Source organism: Cervus canadensis, chromosome 8, assembly GCF_019320065.1.
Source record: "Cervus canadensis isolate Bull #8, Minnesota chromosome 8, ASM1932006v1, whole genome shotgun sequence".
NCBI lineage: Eukaryota > Metazoa > Chordata > Mammalia > Artiodactyla > Cervidae > Cervus > Cervus canadensis.
Window position 1 is genome coordinate 14,061,409 of NC_057393.1, and position 22,771 is coordinate 14,084,179.

General features: G+C 40.7%; 1 protein-coding gene across 2 annotated transcripts in view; it reads left to right on the forward strand.

The window, feature by feature from the left end:
* Positions 1–504: 504 nt before the first annotated feature.
* Positions 505–22,771, forward strand: part of PDZD8 (PDZ domain containing 8) — a 76,656-nt gene continuing 54,389 nt past the window's right edge. Inside the window, exons 1-2 of one of the 2 annotated variants that reach the window (XM_043475332.1) lie at positions 505–2,184; positions 2,378–8,608. In XM_043475332.1, the coding sequence (XP_043331267.1) occupies positions 1,313–2,184; positions 2,378–2,540 (1,035 nt within the window). In that variant the 5' untranslated portion in view covers positions 505–1,312 and the 3' untranslated portion in view covers positions 2,541–8,608. Of the gene's footprint in view, positions 2,185–2,377; positions 8,609–22,771 lie in introns of those variants that run through there. The other variant, XM_043475331.1, reaches the window with a different exon arrangement.

The following is a 22,771-nucleotide window of genomic DNA, read 5'->3' on the forward strand; positions in this document are numbered from 1 at the left end:
GTGCAAAATTTCCTGAAGTCTTTCCTCACCCCCACCCTTCCCCCTACCTCAACTCCCCCTTCCTGTGCCCCAGGGAACCAATCAGCCCCCTTCCAACTCTAGCAATCTTGTTATCCTAGTGCAGAGTAGTGACTGAAGACTTAGGGTTTAGTTTTAGACAAACCAGTCTCCATTGTGTAACCCGCAACTTCCTTTCCCTCTGCGCCAGCGTTTGCATTTGTAAAACGGATGGTGGCTAACTAAAACTGGTAGCTAACTAAAACTGTCTCTTAAATGGGCTAAATGTGGCAATACACTCAGGGGCTTAACCCACTGCAAGAGCTTGACGGTGACTATTCATCTTCCAATCATCTGGCAAGTTCATCTCACTCCTCATTCATTCCTTGTAGCGGTTCTTTTCTGTCCTTCTGGTTTAAATCTCAAATATCTATCTAGGTAGTAAAGTTAGTTCGCATCTGACGCCTTTTTTTGGTCTGTCCCTCCTTCCCAGGGCCCACCCTCTGCGGACGCAGAGCGTCTGTTGGTCAGACTGATGGTCGGTTACGGCAGTCTCCGAGGCAATGCAATCTTGTCCTCGGCTTGGAAAGTCTCCGAACCGCTAGCTCAGATCCTCTGCGGCGCTGCCCTGCAGGGAAAGCCGCCAGCCCATTCTCAGGGGCGCGAGTGGAAGAATCACACTGCAGCAGAGGTAACAGACAGGGACCGAGGCCAATGAAGGGGGATGGGCGCATTAGAAGATAACGGGATGACCGGGATCAAGAACACGCCGCCACGCCCTCTCCGCCCGGCCTCTTATCCTCCAGCCGGTGGGCCCGGTTATCCTAGATCCGGACAGCGGCTTCCGAAGTGACAGCCACGTGGACTGCGGGGGACTAGAATGTTGGCGTGGGGGGCGGGGCTGGAAGGGCGCCCGAGAGGTGAAGAAGGACCCGCGTACGCATGCTCGGGCGCCGGCTGCCAGGCGACGCCGCCGGGAGCGAGTACGCTCCTGACGTCACGCGCCGCTCGTCCATTGAGCGGCGGCCGGAGGGAGGTGCCGTTCCGCCCCCTCCCGCCCCCGCCGCCGCCACCGCCACCCCGGCAGCCGCCTCCGGGAGTGTCTGAGGGGGCGCTGGGCCGCCGCAGGCTCGGGCGCCGCAGCGCGCGGTCCGGAGCCGCCGGTCGAGGCCCAGCGTGCAGCTTGCTCCGACCCCCGCCGCCCGATGTCCTCAAGATGGAGTCGGCGGGGAGGGCGGCGTGAAGAAAGCGGCGCTGTGGGCGCTGGGGCAAGGGCCCGGGCGCCCCAGGCGGCGACGGCGGCGGCGGCGGCGGGATGGGGCTGCTCCTCATGATCCTGGCGTCGGCCGTGCTGGGCTCCTTCCTCACGCTCCTCACCCAGTTCCTGCTGCTCTACCGCAAACAGCCCGAGCCGCCGCCGGACGAGGCCGCCCGCGCGGCCGACGGCTTCCGCTACATCAAGCCGGTGCCGGGCCTGTCCCTGAGAGAGTACCTTTATGGCGGCGGCGGCGGGGCTGAGGAGCCCTCTGGCGGGCCCCCCGAGGGCGGCGCGACCCCGGCCCCCGAGACCCCCGCCCCGCCGACGCGCGAGACCTGCTACTTCCTCAACGCCATCATCCTGTTCTTGTTCCGGGAGCTGCGGGACACCGCACTTGCCCGCCGCTGGGTCACCAAGAAGATCAAGGTGGAGTTCGAGGAGCTGCTGCAGACCAAGACGGCTGGGCGCCTGCTGGAGGGGCTGAGCCTGCGGGACGTGTTCCTGGGTGAGACCGTGCCCTTCATCAAGACCATCCGGCTCCTACGGCCCGTGGCGCCCTCGGCCACCGGGGAGCCCGATGGCCCCGAGGGGGAGGCGCTGCCCCCCGCCACCACCCCCGAGGAGCTGGCCTTCGAGGCGGAGGTGGAGTACAACGGGGGCTTCCACCTGGCCATCGACGTGGACTTGGTCTTCGGCAAGTCCGCCTACCTGTTCGTCAAGCTATCGCGGGTGGTGGGGAGGCTGCGCTTCGTCCTCACCCGCGTGCCCTTCACCCACTGGTTCTTCTCCTTCGTGGAGGACCCGCGGATCGACTTCGAGGTGCGCTCCCAGTTCGAAGGGCGGCCCCTGCCCCAGCTCACCTCCTTCATCGTCAACCAGCTCAAGAAGATCATCAAGCGCAAGCACACCCTTCCGAGTTACAAGATCAGGTGAGAGGAAGGTTGCGGGGGAAGGTCGCCCGGGCGCGAGGGCCCCCTGGCTGCTGGGACCCCGAGCCTGGCAGGGCATTGCCTCCGTCGCTGGGTGGGAAGGGCAGAGACTTATAGAGCCCCTGCTTTCCAGGGCTCTTCCCCACCCTGGCCAGGGCCCTCGATTAAGTACCCACATTCTTTGCTTCCGAAGGGCATTAATAAGAAGCTGGAAGCCTTTACGTGTGCTCTTGGGCATCCACGGTGTTGTCAGCGCGGGTCGAAGCAGCATATTGAAAATGGAAGGGAAGTCCCTCCCTCCCCGGACGGCTCTGGGACTGTTGAGAAACTATTTCTCTAGGTGGTTGCTGCATTGAGGGCAGCTTTGCAGCATCGCCTTGGCCACATTGAGAAACTGTTCGTGGACACCAAGTACAGGCATGAGGAGTGTGCTGGGAGCCCAGAGCTGTTGTATTTTTGCAACCGCAGGCCAGTTTTGCCTTGGTGCTTTGGCAACTTTCAAGGCAGAGGCAGCATCTATTGGAAAGGAATACTTTTCCACTGCAAATTGGAAACGAGTTGGGAGCCTATACATCTTGTAGTTCTCTGTACCTTTTGTGTTAATGTCGTCTGGGGTAAATTCTGTAGCACAACCCCAGGCTGCCCCCTGACCTTTGAACTCTACTTGGCTGTAGGCTCCTCCCACAGTACCTGAAATTGCCCAGCAGGTAGTATTTTAAGATAGGTTAGTGACTTTAACTTTGTAAAGCCTACCTATATCTGGCGGCTTGATTTTTATGTAGTGTACTATTTTGATTAATGTACAAGGGTTTGGGTTTTTATTTATTTTTAATATCGTAGAGGTGGAAGGGGAAAAGAAATTTTGTGGGGCTGGAGTCTTCACTTTGGGAAGGCTTGTCGGTGTTGAAGGGTCATATATGGCTATTTCTTCTAAAACAGATACATTTTTAACTTAAAGTGTTTAACCCTTTAGGATTTTCTTCTTTACCATAAAATTATGTAGTCTGGTATTTGCCTCACCTAGTTCCCTTTAGTGGAAGTTACATATTTCTAGATCACTAACTTGCTACCACAGTTTAAAACATCAGTGACCCAGATAATTCAGGAATGCTTTTGTTTGGGATGGAGTATTGACTTGTATTATGTGGCAGGTTTGCCTTAGTAATTGTGTTTGTTTAGGCTAACAGCATAGTGACAGCTTAAAACCGTCAAGTGGCAGAAATTTATAATGGAAAATTTTCCATAGATTTGCACAGGATGGTGAACTGGTCATTCACTGTCTGATTTCCTGTTCCGTGAAGTAGAACATACTTATGAAACCTACTCTTTCAGCTCTGGAATATGTGACTAAATTCTCAGTGAGTTATAGTGTTTAAGCAGTGAGGTGTTTATAGCAGTGTGTGGCTGAGAAAGTCATGAGAGAAAGTTGTTACAGATTTTGATATGTTTTCACAACTTCAGTTCTAATATTTTCTAAGTGGCTTTAAGATGCCAAAGACTTGACTAAGCTATTATTGATATTTGGGGGTTATTTGCAGGTTAGCCAGCGGTAATGGGATTACATGTCATTTTGGGTTGGTTGGTTGGTTGGTTAGTTGTTTTCAGTGTTGACTTGAAATTCAGTTAAATCTGAAGGAAATTGTGATTAGCAGTTATAGAGCCATTAATAGGTTTATTTCCTTTGAAGGAAGTTTTAGCGTCTGTTCAATTGAATAGCATCATCATTTAAAATGTAGTCAAATTGCTTTTATTTACTGTATCCAAAAGGATTTTTAGAAAACCTAAAAATCTTGGGTGTGTTTGGGTATTATGATATTTCAACTTTTAAACCTTAAAAGTTAAATGGTCACCTCCAAAAGTCTACACTCTTGGGCTCTATATTCCAAAGAATAGTCAGTAAGTACTGCACAGAATATATCACTCAGTCTGTAAATATTTACTGTGCAACTGCTCTGTGCTTAACCATTATTCTGGGTACAGGGTTTCCATACAGTCTCAACCCTAATGGAGGTTGGAGTTTAGTGAGGATTGAATTAGCTGTACTTAATAAGATTTAGCTAGAATGTCATTGATGGGGTAACATTGAAGTAACTAGGAAGCTGATTTTAGTTTAGTAAAAGAAAAGGATAAAAGTATGAGGATGGAGAGTGCTGCTTCAGAAAGTGTTGAGTTCTCTTATCTGTGTGTAGCTGTTCTGCCAGGAATATTTTAAACTACTGATGTTGTGGAGCAAATTCAAGTTTCAGCAAAGAGAACGAATTAAAATACATTTAAGATGTGTCACAATTCTCATAATGAGAATTAAAGTAGCTGTGGTTTCTCCTTTTTTATAGATGGGGAACAGTGCTCAGAGTAGTTAAATAACTTGCCTAAAGTCACACAACTGTCAGATGGTGAAATCCAGCTCAGATACAGCCAGACTACCCTTTTTTCTTAAACTATACTGTGTTGTCCTTAAGGGATTTTTAAAGTATGCCATCAAAATAATGTATGTGGGAGGTATGCTTTCAAATTAACTGAGAACTCTTAAGAAGCATATGACTGTACAGCTTTTCTCCCCCCTTAAATTAGAAGTTTTGAGAAAGATTCCTTTTAAATTTTTTTTAATTTAAATCATAAGGGTAAATCTTTGGGTGCTACCCTATTAAGCATTTCATTTTTAATCCAGCAGATTTTGTTTCCGAATAGAAGGTCTTGCTAGTTTATCCTTTTTAGCTGCCTAATCTACTTAGTAGAGCTAAAGCAGTAAAGAGAACTGTATTGAATCTTAGGGTCTTTTGGCACTTGAAATTATTATAAAGGAGAAATATTTTAACAGTTGGCCTTGTTGTCACTTCTTCCCCCTCTTCATTTGTTTTTCCATTTTCATATTGCTAAAGTGAAAGTGTTATAAAGTGGCCCATCAGGGCTACCAGTTCTGATCAGGAGATGAGAAGGCAGCTTAAGTGGTTGGCTGCTTTCTAAGGACCTAGCTGATAGACACTTCATTTTACCCAGGTAACATAGTTGGTAAAGGCTGTAGTATTTTTTTTAACGAGTATACATTTTTTAACATATTATTCTAATTTTATTAATATTCCAATGCCACTATCTCAGTGTTAATTTTTTTTGAGTTTTTTCTTAAAATGTACACTTTAAAATAGTAAATTAAAGCCATCATTTTAAAAATTATTATTAATCAAAAATTAGTCTTCAAGAGAAAAAGATTACCCTCAGTGTTCTTTTCTTCGCTCATTTTTTTTGTTGTTCTCAAAAATTTTGTTTTTATTTAATTTCCTATTAGCAGAGAATTATGGGTTACCAGTGCTCTTGACTACATGGAGAACCCATCTTCAACATGAAATCTAAGTAATAGTCCTGAGGAGTTTAGGGTTTGCGAGTCAGGTATTTGAGATTCTTACTGATGCTTCTCTTCCTAGGGTATCATTGCTGAGTAGTCAGCAGTGGTTGCATATTCAAAGGCCATATCTGGTTCGTAGGTGCTTTTAATTTGGCTTGCACTGTAGTTTTTTTGTTTCCTCATTGCCAGCATTTAAAAATGGATAATATTGCATGATTTGGATTTCTGGCTTCTCTTAGGAAAATCTGGAAGACCTTAAAGCACTAGGCCTGCATTCGTCCTAGCAGTAATAAGATGGGAGAGATGGAGTCTAGGTGCAGGAAGCTCTTACATAGAGTGAGTCCCCACCCACTTGCTACATTTACTGATGACACTTGCCTGCCTGGCATTATATACATTTGAAATTGCTTACTAAATGAACATTACTCTTGCTCTTCACTGCAAGTGGGAAGAGTGTTAGTAGCTGGGTAGTAGAGGGTGATCATTTTTATCCCTTTTTAAACATTATGTCTTTGAAAAGCCTTTCACTGAACAACTTTATTTTATAAAAGATATTATCATTATAATATTGAATGCTAAAAACATCATTCTATTGGAAATCTTTTAAAAATCCCTTGAAATGTTTTTCATTTCTCTGCAGTGTAGTGATAGTAAGTAGACAGTGGCTGCTTTTCCCTTGAGTTTGCTGGACTTTTGCTTTAGTGCAAAGTGTGGGTCATCAGTTAACTAGGTATAAGTGTTTACTTCTCTGAGTTACAAATAAGGGGGCATCTACTTATTGACACTGTTTGAATTTAATAAATTAGTATGGAACAAATATTGGAAAACTTCACTTTTCAAGTTCATGGAATATCTTCTGAGCATGACTATTTTGTCAAAACTGTTTCATTCTTTTACTCTTAAAAATGTTCTGATATATATTTGTAGAAAATTTTCACATATTCTTAGTGACTGGAGATTGAGGATAGGTCTATATTTAGTTTGATAGGGTCTTTTAGCATAATTATCTGTATCTTCTCTAATACATGATTAATTTCAGAGAACTAAATTAGACTTGGTCTGGAAAGCCTCATACTATATAGAGCCGCTTGTAATTGTGTTATTTCTTCCTTGGTCTGAGATGAGAAAGCAAAACATTTATTCTTACGTTAATTATAACTTTTTAAAATTTTATTGAATATTGGAAGTAAAGATAGTTTCTAGTAATCAATGTCTTCTTAAAAATTTTCAAAATGAATTCTCTGAAAGCTGACAAAATCATTTGTAAAGTTAAATGTATGGTACTGTGTTTATTCACTTACACTTTCATACTTTTGTTTCTGTATATAAACAAATTTTTAAAAATATCTTTGCTTAGGCTGGAAAATACTTTAAAATAGCTACTAAGTATAATTTTACTTATATTAGTAGAAAAAATTCACCTTTGGTACTTTGGGATAGTGAAGACAAGGACATTGGGGTATCATTCTAGCTGTTCTAGAGTAATGATGTAATGTATTAGCTAATTTTTAATTTGTTATTTCTTGTACTTCTGCTCAGATGAGTATCTCTATATAAATGGAATTGTAAGATGACATTGTCTTAGATAAATAATTGTCATTTTTTAAATAATCACTTATTTTTAGTAACTAAAGATAACTGAAGTACTGAAGACTACCATACCAAGTGGAGAAGGAAATGACAACCCACTCCAGTATTCTTGCCTGGACAGTTCTGTGGACAGAGGAGCCTGGTGGGCTATAGTCCATGGGGTCGCAAAGAGTTGGACAATACTAAGTGACTAAAACACACACACACACCCCATAGCTAGTGTTGTAAGAGTATGATGATAAAAATGGTTATAGCATAGTTCATGCTTTCAGGCTGGTTAGTCTTCCTGGGAAAAACAGAAAACAGTTAAAGCTCATTATACTGGCATTTGTATATATTTAAGACCTTCAGTTTTGTGAGAAATGAAGAGGAGCGATCAGTGTCTGCTAGGCAAACACTTGATTACTTTGTGCTGTATAATGTTTTGTGACCTTGGAATACTTGAGTATGCTCCAGTTTAGTGCTGGTTTTAACTTCTTGCAAGTTGGGTTTTCTTCAGCTATTTTGAATTACTATGATTTAGGCATTTAAAACACTTTAGATGGAAAATAGTATATTGAAAATTAAATCTTTGCTCTAAAAATTTGGCTTACATATTGAAAAGAGAAGAGTAATAATGAGGAAGCTGTTTGAGTCTAATCAGTAGTGTAGAGATGTGTTGGCTTCTGAGAAAGCCCTACTGTGTTACTGGAAATAGCCAAAGCAGATCACTATAAAGTAGATTGCATTGAAGGAGCATGCCTAATCAGACACTTAATATTGACTTATAAATATTACTAGTCTATCATATGAGATAGAGACACAGGTAATAAAATCAGTTTGCTAACCATATGCAAAGCACTCTGTGTGTACTTCCAAATACTTGCTATCTTTTTTCATAGTTACAGGAGCTGTGTAGGAGAAGTCGGTATCTCATTTTTACAGAGACGGTGGAAACTTGAGACTTCCAAGGGATTAGTGACCCTCTCAGAGTCTTTTTAAAAAGTCCTGGACTCCTAAAGTCATGTGTGTTATTTCTACGGAGATAAATCAATGGTTACTCTACCAGGAGTTTGCAAACAAACTGGTGCTAGGCTTACAAATTAAGAATGACTTTTACATTTTATAACTTTATATTTTAAAGTTGTTCAAACAAAAAGAAGAAGAATGTGCAACAGACCATATTGGATTCTAAAATATTTCCTTTCTCATCCACTGTAAAAAAAGGTTTGCTAATCCCTGGTCTAAACCCTGAAACAGAAAGCCCTAAAGTAAAAAACACACAAAAAAACTGTACTTCAGTGTATACAAAAAAGGAACATGTGTGCATATACAATACATTGAAAGGTACTTTTAAACCTTTTTTTGAGAGTCCTATCTTTTTGGAAAGCTAATGATAATGTTATAGCCACGCTTTCCGGGAAACAGACTCACTCAGAAGGACAATGCAGATAGTGGAGTGCAGTTTATTACACCGGCGGGCCCAAGGCAGTCTCCTCTTAGCCAAGGACCCCGTCCAGCATTTGTGAAAATCTTTTATACCCCATGCGTACGTGTCTAAACCCACCACCTACCCCATGTGTACGTGTCTAAACAGTCAATAGTCAATAAGCCCGCAGTTACATTCCAACCAGTTAATAATCGATAAGCCTGTGATTACATCCTGATAAATACGAAAAAAAGTTTATGACCTGTCCGGAGACAGGGGTGATTACGGTATGCTTCCTCTTATGCAGTGAGTAGCCTGGATGTGATCTTCAAGATTCCCCTGTCTGGAGGGGGTCTTATCTTTCCATTGTCGTCCCCACAGGCACTAAGCAGAGAGTTCAGAGTCCGCTGGAGAGGCAGCCGAGCATGGCCAGCACGGACAGGCCTGAGATGGAGTCCAGGCCCTATGAATTCCTTCTTCAATAACTGTGGTACTTTGCAGAAAAATGCATAAACAGTTTAATTTCATGGAATTTTTAGTCCCCTGGAAATCTGTCTGGGGTTCTTAACCCAGGTTGCATAGTAAACACAAAGGAATACAATTTTGTTCCCATAAATATAACTAAAACTAATCTTCTGAAAAAAAATACTAAGCACTTCATACTTTTGCTGGCCTTCTTGTATGGCTTCTACGGCTCACTGACCCAGCATTTCTCCCCTTCTCATCCTCCATACCCTCCGAACATTGTCATCAGGAAACAAATGCTGTTAAATCCCTTTGTTTCTTTCTAGAGTCATAGGACCTACCAATACTTTTGTCATGACATCAGAGCACATCACACTTCATTGGAAAGTTGTAAAGCGCCTACCTGGTCATTAGCAGAAGTTTTACAGAGTAGTTTCGAAATCTCTCTTGCCAAATTGCTGCTGCTGCTGCTAAGTCACTTCAGTCGTGTCCGACTCTGTGCGACCCCATAGACGGCAGCCCACTAGGCTCCGCCGTCCCTGGAATTCTTCAGGCAAGAACACTGGAATGGGTTGCCATTTCCTTCTCCAATGCATGAAAGTGAAAAGTGAAAGTGAAGTTGCTCAGTCGTGTCTGATTCTTCGCGACCCCATGGACTGCAGCCCACCAGGCTCCTCCGTCCATGGGATTTTCCAGACAAGGGTACTGGAGTGGGGTGCCATTGCCTTCTCCGTGCCAAATTGTTAGGACTCCGATAAAACCACATACTTACTGTATTTGTATTAGGGAAAAATGAGATGTAAGTGTTAATTATTTACCTTCAAATGAGTAGAACTGCAGGTGTTACAGAGAGGCTGCCAGTACTGTGGAATTATTTCACTCTTTTGTTTGAGGCTACAGAGAAGTACTTCAATTATCTATTCCACTAAATAGAGCTTTGGATTACCATATACCTTAATTCAGCACTCTGCTGCTCAAAAGGACCTTAGACAAAAGGCTTTTATCTTCTCTTATTCTCAGTTTCCATATTTGTAAAATGGAAATGAAATAATATCTATCTAATTGGAGATAATAAATGTCATATATGATACCTACTGAATAAATATATCTTTCCTTTAGTAACTAATTGAATGTACTCATTTATTGATTATCCTACATTCGTCACATTTTGCTAGAGATATGTCAGAAATTTGTTAGGTGATACTATAAAAAAAATTTCTCTTTTCAAATGAGTGATAAGCTCATTTTAAAAAAAATACAGAGAAAATCTGTTAGAGAAAATCACAGTGGAAAATCTCCTGTAATATGTCTTCTTAAAGAAAACTGTTAAATTCAGGGACTATTCTTCCATATTTTTTTCTAAATGTATTCTAATTTGTTGTTGTTCAGTCACTAAGTCATGTGACCTCTTTGTGACCCTGTGGATTGCAGCACAGCAGGCTTCCCTGTCCTTTACTATCTCCCAGAGTTTGCTTAAATTCCTGTCCATTGAGTTGGTGATGCTATCTAACCATCTGATCCTCTGCCACCCTCTTCTCCTGCCTTTAATCTTTCCCAGCAGCAGGGTCTTTTCCAGTGAGTTGGCTCTTCACATCAGGTGGCCAGAATATTGGAGCTTCCCTCTGTCCAGGGGATCCTCCCAGCAAGAACACTAGAACAGGTTGCCATTTCCTCCTCCAGGGGATCTTCCCTACCCAGGGAATCCAGCCAGTGTCTCCTGCATTGACAAGTGGATTCTTTACGCCTAATGCCACCTGGGAAGCCCCTGTAATTTGTTACTAATTTATAAAAACAGTTGGTATCCCACTGTTAGCATCTTGCTTTTTTGGTATGTTTTACTCACTGTATCTTAGGTTTTTAAGTGTACCTGCTTTATTTTCTTTTTAAAGGTGCTTGGAATTACCCTGATTGTAAGTACCACAAGTTAACCAATTCCTTGTTGATTTTTTCCCCAGTTTTTCACTAATATAAATAATGGTATCACAGACATTCCTCTATCTATATATCTTTGAGTAGATACTAGTTTTTTTTCTTGTGATTTGTTTTTTTTGAAGGAGTATGTATTTTTTGTTTTTTTTTTTCCCCCCCATTTTTTTTGCCAGTGGTCAAGTAGTATTTAGGAGCATTAAGGAGTTGAAAATATACTCCTCTCCCTTTTAATTTCATTCCTCGATATACCCATTGTTAAGTTTGTGGTGTACACCCAGCTCTGTGCTCAATCACAGGTACATCAATACAAGCCTTTGAGGTGTACACCAAACTCTTATGCTCAAACACAAATATACAAGCCTCTTATATACTGAGGAGGTGCCTGTCTCTTCCTCTTTCGCTCCCTCTCTGTGTCCCCATCCTTTTCTCCTCAATAAAAAAAATGGGGAGTGTAATATAAATGTGACCCTGAAAATTGGTTTGTAGGTGTAACACGAACATCCCTCCAGGCAGCATGTATAGGTCTAATTCACTGATTTATTCCATTCCTGGTCATACTTTATTTTCTATAACTTATTTTCTCTGGCTCTGACCTTTTATTCCATACCTCTTCCTCTCACTTAGTTTGTTCTAGCCTCCTGGGTGTTCTCACACTCCAATCTTACAGCCATCCTGAGGCCTTGGCTAGTTGTTCTCCAGGAATATTTTTCCCATAGATAGCCAAAGAGCTCACCCTGTCACTTTTCAGGTCCTTGCTTCCATATCACCTTTTAGTTATCCTATAAAAAAATAAAAATAAAAAATAAAATAAAATACCATTAAAAAAAAAAAAAGTACATTAGTGTATTATGTGTGAAATTATTGGGTTTTTTTGCACAGACTTTTTACTGACACATTGTGTGTGTGTTTCTGTGTGTGATATAGAAACTGCCCAAATCCTAAGGACACACTTAAATTCTCACAAAGTGAACTCAGCCTTGTAACTGAAGTGCTGGGATTTTAATTTAGTCTGAAGAATACCTATTCGTTGACTTTCTTTAAATGGAATGTATAGAATATATTAACTTTTTTTTTTTAATGGTTGAAGGTTGTTATAAACACAGACTGATAATGTGTAATCCAATTCTGATTATAAAATCAGTACTGAGGAGGAATGCCTTCTCTCCCAACACACATACATGCACTCCAATGATGCTGATTGAGGTTTCCAAAAGTTGACAGTGCTGACTTCAAGGTCTGTCAGGCACCTTATGGACACCATCTCTCTTCCTCTGATTCTTACACACAAACAAAGACAAAACATGAATGCATTTGCAACCTTCTCTAACACTCTAGAAGCCCTGGTTTTTGATTTCACATTGTTTGGAAAGATCAGTATTGATAAACTAGATTATCATCCTTCCCTTGGACAGATACAATAAAACTTATTTTCACATAATTAGCAGTTTTCTGAAAACCAGCTGAATGCTTCAGAACATGTATTTCTTCTGTAATCAGCACATTGGGTCTTTATTTTGTGCCCATGAATTCTTTATATATTGTAGGGGGAATGGAGCTGATAATATGCTACGTGAATTACTGAAATATCTATGCCTTGATTTGCATAACTTTGATTAAAAAGCTGCACAATTTCCCCCTCCCCAGCATAATTAGTTTTTCTTGATATGTACTTACAACAAACATGCTGATTAGCAAGCACAACAGTAAAGATGTTTTATCTGCCTGTAGTGCAGGAGACGCTGGGGAGACAGGTGTGATCCCGGGATGGGGAAGATGCCCTGGAGTAGGGCATGGCAACCCACTCCCAGTATTCTTGCAGGGAGAATCCCACGACAGCCGAGCCTGGTCACAGAGTTGGACACAACTGAAGCAACTGAGCATGCACGCATTCTTTTGCATTAAGTACCTGTTAACGTGCACTTGCTTCATTTGGTGAGGTGTGTGCCTGTTGCTGAATAGGTGTGTGTTTAGAAATGGTACTTCTGCTAGGATCAACTCCATATCCTCCTAGATTATCTGCATTATAAGTGACTGTTGTTTTTAGTTTTTTTTTTTTTTGCTGTAAAATCTTCAGGAGCAATATGGGGAGAAAGTATTTCTGTTTAGCAGCTGGCTATAAGAATCTCTGTTTTGAAAATGACTGTGTTCTTAGTACAGCTGTTTCACGCAGGCATCAGTGTCTGCTAAACAGAGCATCTGGTGGTGTGTGCTAACTAATGTCCTCCTCACACAATAGCCTTTCATGCTTGTGAGATTGTACTCATACTCATTACTAAGGATGGATGTGGTTGCTGACTGCACAATCTCTCTACTTAGTTATTTGGTCAAGCAAGTAAATTATTCAAAGCTTTTAGTTCTGTGAAACTTGGTGTAGCTGAAGTTAAGAGCCATTCTTCTGTAGCTCATTTCATCATATGATAATTATTTTTATAACACACAAAATTTTGTTTTGTTCTCACCATTATTAAGTACAATATTCTGTAAAATTCAGGAAGATGATGTCTGGCCTATTTTAAAGTTTGGGAAGGTTATTAGTTCTCAATATTTAACTTTGGATTTTAATCAGGACTAGAATTGCAGACCGGAGAAGGCAATGGCACCCCACTCCAGTACTCTTGCCTGGAAAATCCCATGGATGGAGGAGCCTGGTAGGCTGCAGTCCATGGGGTCGGGAAAAGTCGGACACAACTGAGCGACTTCACTTTCACTTTTCACCTTTATGCATTGGAGAAGGAAATGGCAACCCACTCCAGTGTTCTTGCCTGGAGAATCCCAGGGATGGGGTAGCACAGAATCAGACACGACTGAAGTGACTTAGCAGTAGCAGAATTGCAGACTCTTAACATGGGAAAAATTTAAGTAAATGTTTGTAGTGAAATATGACAGCTTTTGTTTACTCATTCTGGAATAGTAGGTAGCACAGATTTAGTTCAGGTATTTTGAAATTCATGAAGTATTAGGAGATAAATCATGGCAATCTTAGTCTGTAGTAAAGCCCATGAATATAGTTTATCTAAATGAAAGGCTATTTTAGGGGTCAGTTGCTTACCTTTATTTTAAGCTTCATGAAAGCTTAGAGTTTCAATGTAATTGGTCATAGGCCATGGTAAGAGACCTTCACGTTGTAGGTTGTGATAAACATAAAAAGATAGATCTATTAGATGTGGTCAAGAGAATTGCTTTGGTTTCCTGAGCAACTCATCTCGTTTGATACTTTATCTCCCTCATGCATAGGATATCAGTTAACACTGACTCACCTTTGAGTCACCAGCTATTGAGTTCTTTAGTGAGGGACTTGGCAGCCTCTGTTATCACTCTTGTCAGCCTATATATAAAACCACTTCAGAAAATTTTGTAACATCTTAGACCTTGATTAGTGTATGCAGAATTAGGAGTTTGGATAAAAGTGAACCTTGCATATTAGGTAGAGGGTGTATGGATGAATGAGCAGGAGGGAAAGTTTTTTTGTAACATTATTTGTTATCCTTGTTTTTATTAGTTTCATTACCACTTAGAAGTACTTTTTTCTCCCCAGGAGTACAGAAATTAAAATCATTTTCCCAAGTATGAACTTTATCCACCTAATGTGCCCCAAGGAATTCCATAAATAGAACAATTCTGTGTGGGTTTCCTTAAGAAACCCATGCAGTGTCTTAATATATTCAGTTTAATATAAGTCTTTGTTTAAAAAGCTTAATGACACAGAAATATAAAGGTGATACCTAAGGTAGGGAAGCATACTGGCTATTATTAACTTGTTTCTTTGCACTTGCAAATTTATATCCACACAAAGGACACAGTTTTTAAGAGACCAGCTAGTAGAGTGACTGAAATCATGGTCATGTGAAATCTGAAGTCCAAGAAAGACAAATAGCTACAATCTTGAACATCATCCATGGTGAATACTAAGACCTGAGATGGTTCCTTGTGGAAGGGAAGAAGTTTGCTGTCTGACATGTCTCTAGGAGACCATCCTTCAAATAAATAAATAGAAAGTTTGACAGGAAATGTTTCTAGAGCATCTCCCTATGCCAAATGCTTTATGTGAACTTTCTCATCTAATCCTTAGAGTAACCTTGTAAGACAGGTTCTAATTATTATATATGTTTACAGATGGAGAGACTGAGGCTCTCAAAGTTGAAATAGCTTGCCCAGGTCTCAAAGCTAATAAGTGTTGGACCTGAAATTCAAAACTAAGACTTAACTAAAATCTGTGTCCTTACCACTGCTTTAAACTATCATGTAAAAAAGGAACTGAGAAGTGAAGGATGCTAAGTGCTTTACATTATTTCTTGTAATCTTTATAAGAGCACTGTGAGATCATTGTTATTGTCCTCCTTCTGATATGAGGAAACTGAGGTTTAAAGGCAAGCGTTGACTCAGGGTCACGTTGCTGCAAAGTGGCAGAACAGGATCCCAAGCCCAGCTGTCTGGCTCCAGAGTCTGCTCTTAACCACTCTTCTGTACTACCTGCCATAGATGTTTCCTCTCTTCAGGCAACTCCCGGTTTAGCTGGGAGGAGTGGGAGGTGTGGGAGAACCACAGAGAGACAGACATGTAATGTGATTAGTGAGAAGCTGTGACCAGATGGTGGGGGTGGGGAGGGGGCTGCTGGTTAGAGAGGAGGTGACTTTGAAGGAGAACTTAAATAGTGTAAATTAGGAACTTACCATCCGGGGCTAGTTACACGATCAGAGTGATTAGCAGGCAGACAAATCTCTCAGGAGAAATAATATGGCTGTGCTAACCTTGCTGAGTGGAGGAGCTTGGTGTATGAATTGTCTTTTTAGTGTAATATTAGTTGAGTTGTCTACATAAAATAGAAGATTTGAAATTTAGGTCCATAGTTTACCAATATAGAAAATAGTGTTTCGAACTACTTGTACTTTGTTTTCTTTCTCGTTACATACGGTTTTGCATGTGTACTGTACTTTGCATAATAATGGGCACCATACAAGTTATGACTAATAGAGGTTTGTGATGATATTTAAATACACCAGGAGAACTCTTTCTTTAAATGACTACTGAGGTACCTCCAAAGAACAATGAATGGAGACACATTTTGAAATGATCACCACTGATTTATCTAGTTTATATATTTGGTCTAGGAGATTTGGGAGCACATTTATGTTTGCTAAAAGTTCCTAATGTGAGAGAGTCAAGACTGTCAGACTAAAAGGCAAAAACCACACAGAACTCCCAGTTGCCTGCTCCTATCTGCTTGTTCTACTCTTCATTAGGCAGGATGTAGTGCTGGTTATGTTCCTGAGCCTGAGATAAGACTCGTCTCTGAGTGCCTGACTGTGATTGGTCTCTCCATCCTTGAACACAGTAAACCTTTGTTGAAGGGATAAGATGACATTTAAGCTGATTGTTGAGGGATGGTGTGGCTTTAGACCTAGGGAGATGGGATGGAAGTTTAGTGTGGGTAGAAGAAATAGCAAAGGAACAGAATCAGGACACTGTGTACTATCTTTAGGGACATTAAGGAAGCCAGTTTGATGAGACTCAAGCGCAGAGAAGGGAGAAAACTAGCATTTGTGTACCTGTCACCTGCTGAGAACTCTACGAGGTGCTTCACATGTGTGAACTCTCTAATTAATAGTCCTGGGAAGTAGCTTTTTATTTAGAGAAAATAAAAGACAGAGGCTCTTGTTTTTGGTTCAGAAAATGGTCTTTTTTAAGAAGAGGAAACATAATTTTAGAAGTCACAAAATTCTGACTAATCATTGATAACCTGAACCAAGCTAGTGGGGAACACAGAATATTAGAATATTAGCAGCAGGAAATTGGGGGAACAGAGGTGGGACTGGTTGGTTGTGAGGAGGAGGTACAAGTTACCTTCAGATTTTTAAGAGTTCATGAAATCAATCATGCCAAGAAGAGAAAACAGGAGAGGAGGAGCAAGTTTGAAGGAAAGGTGTTCCATTTACTTTTAAGCATAAATATATGGAATTCATAGATGCAGTGAGAGCAAATGATGTTGCTAAGGAAAGTACAGAAGAGAAAGGAAAGAAAGAATCCAAGTTGTTTTAGTTTACAGAACAAACTTCTAATTCTCCATTATGGGAAATTTCAAGCTTACTCAAAAGTTAAAGAGAATAGTTTGATAAACCCCATTATCTGTAGCCAGATAGTCATTAACTTGTAGGCACTTTTGATCTTCTGTATTTTCCCATGCTCCCCCCCTTTGATTATTTTGAAACAAATATCTAGGAACTGGGACCATAATCTGTGTTTGTATGACTAAATCATGTTAACACAACACCTTCCCTCTTTGACAAGGCCTCATCCAACCTCTACATGAATATTTTGAGAAATAGAAGGCAAGCAATGCCTCGAGACAGTTGTGCCTTTTTTATTATTATTATTATCTCTTAATTGGTAGAAAGTTTTCCCTTTTATTGAGTTGAAAACTCTAGCTGATTTATTATTATGGCAAGGATACAAGAACCCATGGTGAAGTCCAAAGTAGATTTAGGCCTGAGAATATTTTTATATTGGGTTTGTAGTAAAGCCTTTTCTCTAAAGATCACAGTGTTTGCAAACAGTTTTACTGCTGCCATGTGATGGAGATGTCACCAGCTGGCATTCAGGGTGCTTATAGAACAGTCTTGAAACATCTTAGAGCAAAAACATATTTTAGATGTTAAAAAAGATTCTCTCGGATCCACATATGAGAAGAAGGCTTGGCGTTTCTTGTAAGTGTAAAATTTTAAATATGTATTTTTAAAATGTTATCAGAGTAACATATTTTTAAATTAAACATGGTTTTTCTTTTAAACTTTTACTGCAGTATAACTCACTGCTTAAAAAGCACACTAACTGTAAAAGTTCAGTTCAGTGAATTTTTACAAAATGAACAAAACAGCATTCAGAACAAGGAATAGAATATTACCAGCAATCAGGAAGTCCCTCATATGCTGCCCTCCCTACTCTGCTTAGCGGTAACTACTGTCCTGCCATCTACCACCATTGCTTTCTGTGGGGGCGGGGGCGGGCCTATTTTTTAACTTGTATAAATTGAGCCATAGTCTTTACACTCATTGTTTTTCTGGGTTCTTTGACTCAACAGCACGTTTGCGAGATTGTTTCCACGTTATTGTGTATATAGTTTGTTCATTATATTTGCTGTGGTGTCTTCACATGTACCTCGATTTATCCCTTCTACTGTTGATGGATAGTTGGATATTGCTGTTATAAGTATTCTTATACATGTTTTTGGTTAACATTTGTGCACATTTCTATTGGATATCTAGGATTGCCAACTCATAGGTTAAGCATCTATTCTGGTGTAGTAGATACAGCCACACAGTTTTACAGTAGTTATAATAGCACACTAGCAGTTTCACATCCTTTTCAACATTTGGTATTGTCTGTCTTTTCATTTGGAGAACGTGCCTGCCAGCGTAGGAGACTTAAAGACACGGGTTTGATCCTTGGGTCGGGAAAATCCCCCGGAGAAGGGCCTGGCAACCCACTCCAGTATTCTTGCCTGGATAATTCCATGGACAGAGGAGCCTGGTGGGTTACAGTCCATAGCGTTGCAAAGAGTTGGACATGACTGAAGCGACTTACCATGCATGCGCGCATGTCTTTTCATTTGCGTTAATGCACATAATTTTAAATAATGTACATAATTTTAAAATCAAACATAATAGAAGGACTGATAATTAAAATCAGTGATTACTTCCCTAAACCCTCTACTTTCCTCCTGTAAATCACAGTCTTCAGAAGCAACCATTTATATGTACTATTTCTATTTTTGGCAACTTTTAATTTAAGAGGCAGTGATAAATAGCATAGATTTTGAAGCCAGACTGCTTAGATTCTCTTCTTGGCTTTACCACTTACTGACTGTGTAACCTTGAGCAAGTTTTTTAACCTCTCTGTGTCTCAGTTTCTTCATCTACAAAATGGGGATTAATTATAGTATCTATCTTACAAAATTGCGAGAATTAATAAATGACTTATGTAGTAAGTACTCAGTAAAGGTTAGCTGTACTAATTAATGACATTACCTATATTGTTCAACCAAGTCATACAATCAGTTGTCTTGCTTCAACATCTTTAAATATTTTCTATTGATTGACTTCCTTCTAAGATACATGAAGATTTAGCTAAATGATACCTTCTCACCTTCCTTTCCGAGAAGGAAATGGCAACCCACTCCAGTATTCTTGCTTGGAGAATCCTGTGGACAGAGGAGCCTGGTGGGCTGCTCTCCATAGGGTCACACAGAGTCAGACACAACTGAAGCGACTTATCATGCATGCATGCATTGGAGGAGGAAATGGCAACCCACTCCAGTGTTCTTGCCTGGAGAATCCCAGGGACAGGTAAGCCTGGTGGGCTGCCGTCTATGGGCTCGCACAGAGGCGGACATGACTGAATCGACTTAGCAGCAGCAGCAGCAGCATATTCATTTCTATCTTTCCCCAATCCAGTTATGTCACTATTTTCAGTTCATTCACTGAGCTGCATCCTTGTTTATATATAGTAACAACTATGTTTTATTCGAACTGAAATCTTCCTTGATTGATATATATACCTTATTGTTAGGTCTGTACACTTTTTTTTTTTATTGCAGAACTGCCAAATATGCCAGTTTATGCTTCCTTTTCTATATTATAATTTCAAAATCTTTGAGCCATTCAAATCAGTATGTTCCTAGAGTCAAGTTTGAATTCTTTTTTATCCTCTTACCAAATTGCCTTAACCAAATCTTCAAGATTTAATTGAAAAATGAACCTCTTCCTTATTTCTTCTTCCATTCCCTATATTCTGGAGATCCCCTTCTTAGAGTTTTCATCACCTTCCCCAAACTGGACTTTTCCCTTGGTTTGCCGCAGTCCTGTCATCTGGGTTTAGGACATCATTGCCTTCTTGACTTGGATCCCCTGTTTCCTGGATTACTTTCTTCTTTCTTGCTTTAGACCCTCATTTTGTTGGCATGTATTACATGTAACTTTTTAATAAAGGATGCAGTCTCCAGCATGTTCTCTGTGAACCAGTTGTGTGAATTGGGGAAATGATCTGCAGCTGTGCCTCACCCTGTTGTTGCTGAGTGAGAATCAAGCACAGTAGTACATTTGAAACCATGCCCATCCTTGTCAGATAACTGCAGACCAGGTCTAGAGCATGTGTTCCAGCAGAAATCAGGGTGGTCATCAAGTCAGCCTCAGGAACTGTAGACCAGGCTCTGGAGTTATGTTTGAGTTCTTTTATGGACAAATTGTGTCCCCAAAATGTTAAAGCCCTAACCTTCAATGTAACTATTTGAGATAATAGGGCCTTTAAGGAGGTAATTAACATTAAAGAGTTCATAAGGATGGAGTTCTCATCCTAGTAGGACTGGCTCTTTACAAGAACAGGAAGAGATGCCAGCAGTGTGTGTGCAGAGAGAAAAGGCCGTGAGAGGGTACAGCAAGAAGGTGGCTGTCTATAAGCCAGGAGAGAGGTTTTACCAGAAACCAGCCCCCCTGGCATCTTGATCTTTGACTTCCACTGTGAGAAAACAAGCTTCTGTTTTTTATGCCACCCAGTCTATGGTATTCTGTTGTGGCAGTGCTAGGAAACTAATACAGGTTCCAGTTTTGGCTCCAGTGTATAGTGTTTGTGAGACGTCTAGGACTGTTTCCTTACGTACAGTGTGCTATTCCTGGTTTGGGGAGTTAAGTGAGCAGGTAAGTGCTGTATACAGTCAGTACCTGGTATGGTAGCCATTCAGTAACCCTTTTTCATAAGCCTTAAAACAACCTGTAAGTTACTTTATTTTAGTTAGGAAAGGATAGATTTATTACTTTGTCAGGCAAAGGAGGACACACTGGGCTTCTGCCTCGAAAAACTGTGTGTCCCCTATAAGTTATTTTAATGAAAAGTGTTATTTATGGTTTTGTTTCTTTAATCAGATAATTCTAACCAAATATTTACATATCAAAACAATGACAAGAGCAACTATCTCTGGGTAACTGGGTTAGATTTTTTTAAGGTAGCTTTATTGAGATATAATTCATACTCCAAATTCAGCTATTTAAATCTATAATTCGGTGGTTTTTAGTATATTCACAGATATGTACCACTGTCACTACCGTCATTTTAGACCATTTTTTATCACCTCAAAAACAAAACCCCATACCCTCAACCATCATCCTCCTTACCCATCTACCACCCTGAACCCTAAGCAACCACTAATTACTTTCTGTCTCTGTAGATGTCTTTATTCTGGATTTTCATATGAATGAAATCATGTAATTTGTGGCTTTGGGGCTTACTAGCTACCTCTATTTGAATATTTTTTTCTGCTCTTCTCTCTCTCTCCCCTCCCCTCCCACTGGCACTCCCGTTATGTTTATGTTGGTGTACTTAATGGTATCATTTCTCTAAGGCTCAGTTTGTTTTTTCATCCCCGCCCCCCCCCCCCCCCATTCTTTGGCTTGGCAACCTCTATTGCTCTGTCTTCGAGTTCACTACTTTTTTTTCTTCTACAAGTTCATAGCTACTGTTCAGAGCCCTTTTGTTGAACTTCAGAATTTCTCTGCACTTTAAATTATATTGTACTTTTCAAGTCCAGAATTCACACTTTTTAAAAATATATATATATCTAAATATATATCAATGTATCCATTGATATTAAAGATTTCATGTGACATTGTCATAATACCTCCTTTTACTTCTTTAATCATGCTTTAAACATTTTTTGTAAAAACATATGTTTAAGAGCTATTTTAAAGTCTTCCTCTGTTAAGTCCAGCACTTGGTCATTTTAACTGGCAGTTTGTAGTTTGTGTTGCCTGCTTTCTTTCTGCTTTACAGATCATGCTTTCCTGTTGCTTTATATGCCTCATATTTTTTGTTGGAAACCAAATATTTTAGATAATATATTGTAGTAACTGGATACTGGTCCCCGTCTCCCAGGGTTTAGTGTTTGTTTGTTTAGTGATTGTTTTAGTGATTTGCCTGGATTATTTTAGTGGAGTGTTAAGCCTCTGACGTGTCTTTTGTTTTCAGCAATGTCCTGGAATGTTCCATGACTCTAGCTGTTGGATGTTAGATGGAAGTGGGATGGGGGGGTGGCAGAAACTTGAGGTCCTCTTGGGTTGCCTCTCTTGGCAGAGAACCACTGTGTCATAAACCAGGGCAAGGACAATCAAGATGGCAGAATCCTTAGTGTGCTACGCCCAAGATAGAGTCTGCGTTTCTCAAGTGGGGACAGGGTCAATGAAAGGAGCTCCCAATTTCTTGAGCATTCTTGCCCTGAACTTAACCTCATCATAGGTAGTCGAGGGCCAGATGAGAAACACTGATGACCTATTCTTCCCTCTGACAGGGAACTGGAGTTGGGGCGGTGGTGATGGCAAGGCAGCCTGTGTTCTTGGCTTCAGCAGTCCAGAGTGAAATCTCTCTTGCTGAGCCTGTTGGTGGGCGCAGTCTTGACGTCAGCACCATAGACTGTCACCTTTCTTACCACATTTCTATAGGTTTTCTTGAATAGAAGTTTCTTTACTTGCTGTTTGCCCTTGGAGCCATTTCCAGAGGGCTTAATATCTGTTTTAATAATTTCCCCAGTTTTACTGGAAATTTAATAATTTCCCCAGTAGGTCAATGGAGTGTCTCATGCTGTTGTTATGAAAGTCCATCTTCCCAGATTGGTTTTTAAAGTTTTCTACAAGAGGAAATACAGATAGCTTGTCAAAGGTTTGTCTTCTGGGAACTTGAGTGAGAAAACTGACAGTTTTAAATTGATAGGTTAACAAGAGATAAAGGCTAATGAAACGATTTTGTGGTAGGGTGGGAAGACAAAGTTCAGTTCAGTGTCTCAGTCTTGTCTGACTTTTTGCGACCCCATGGACTGC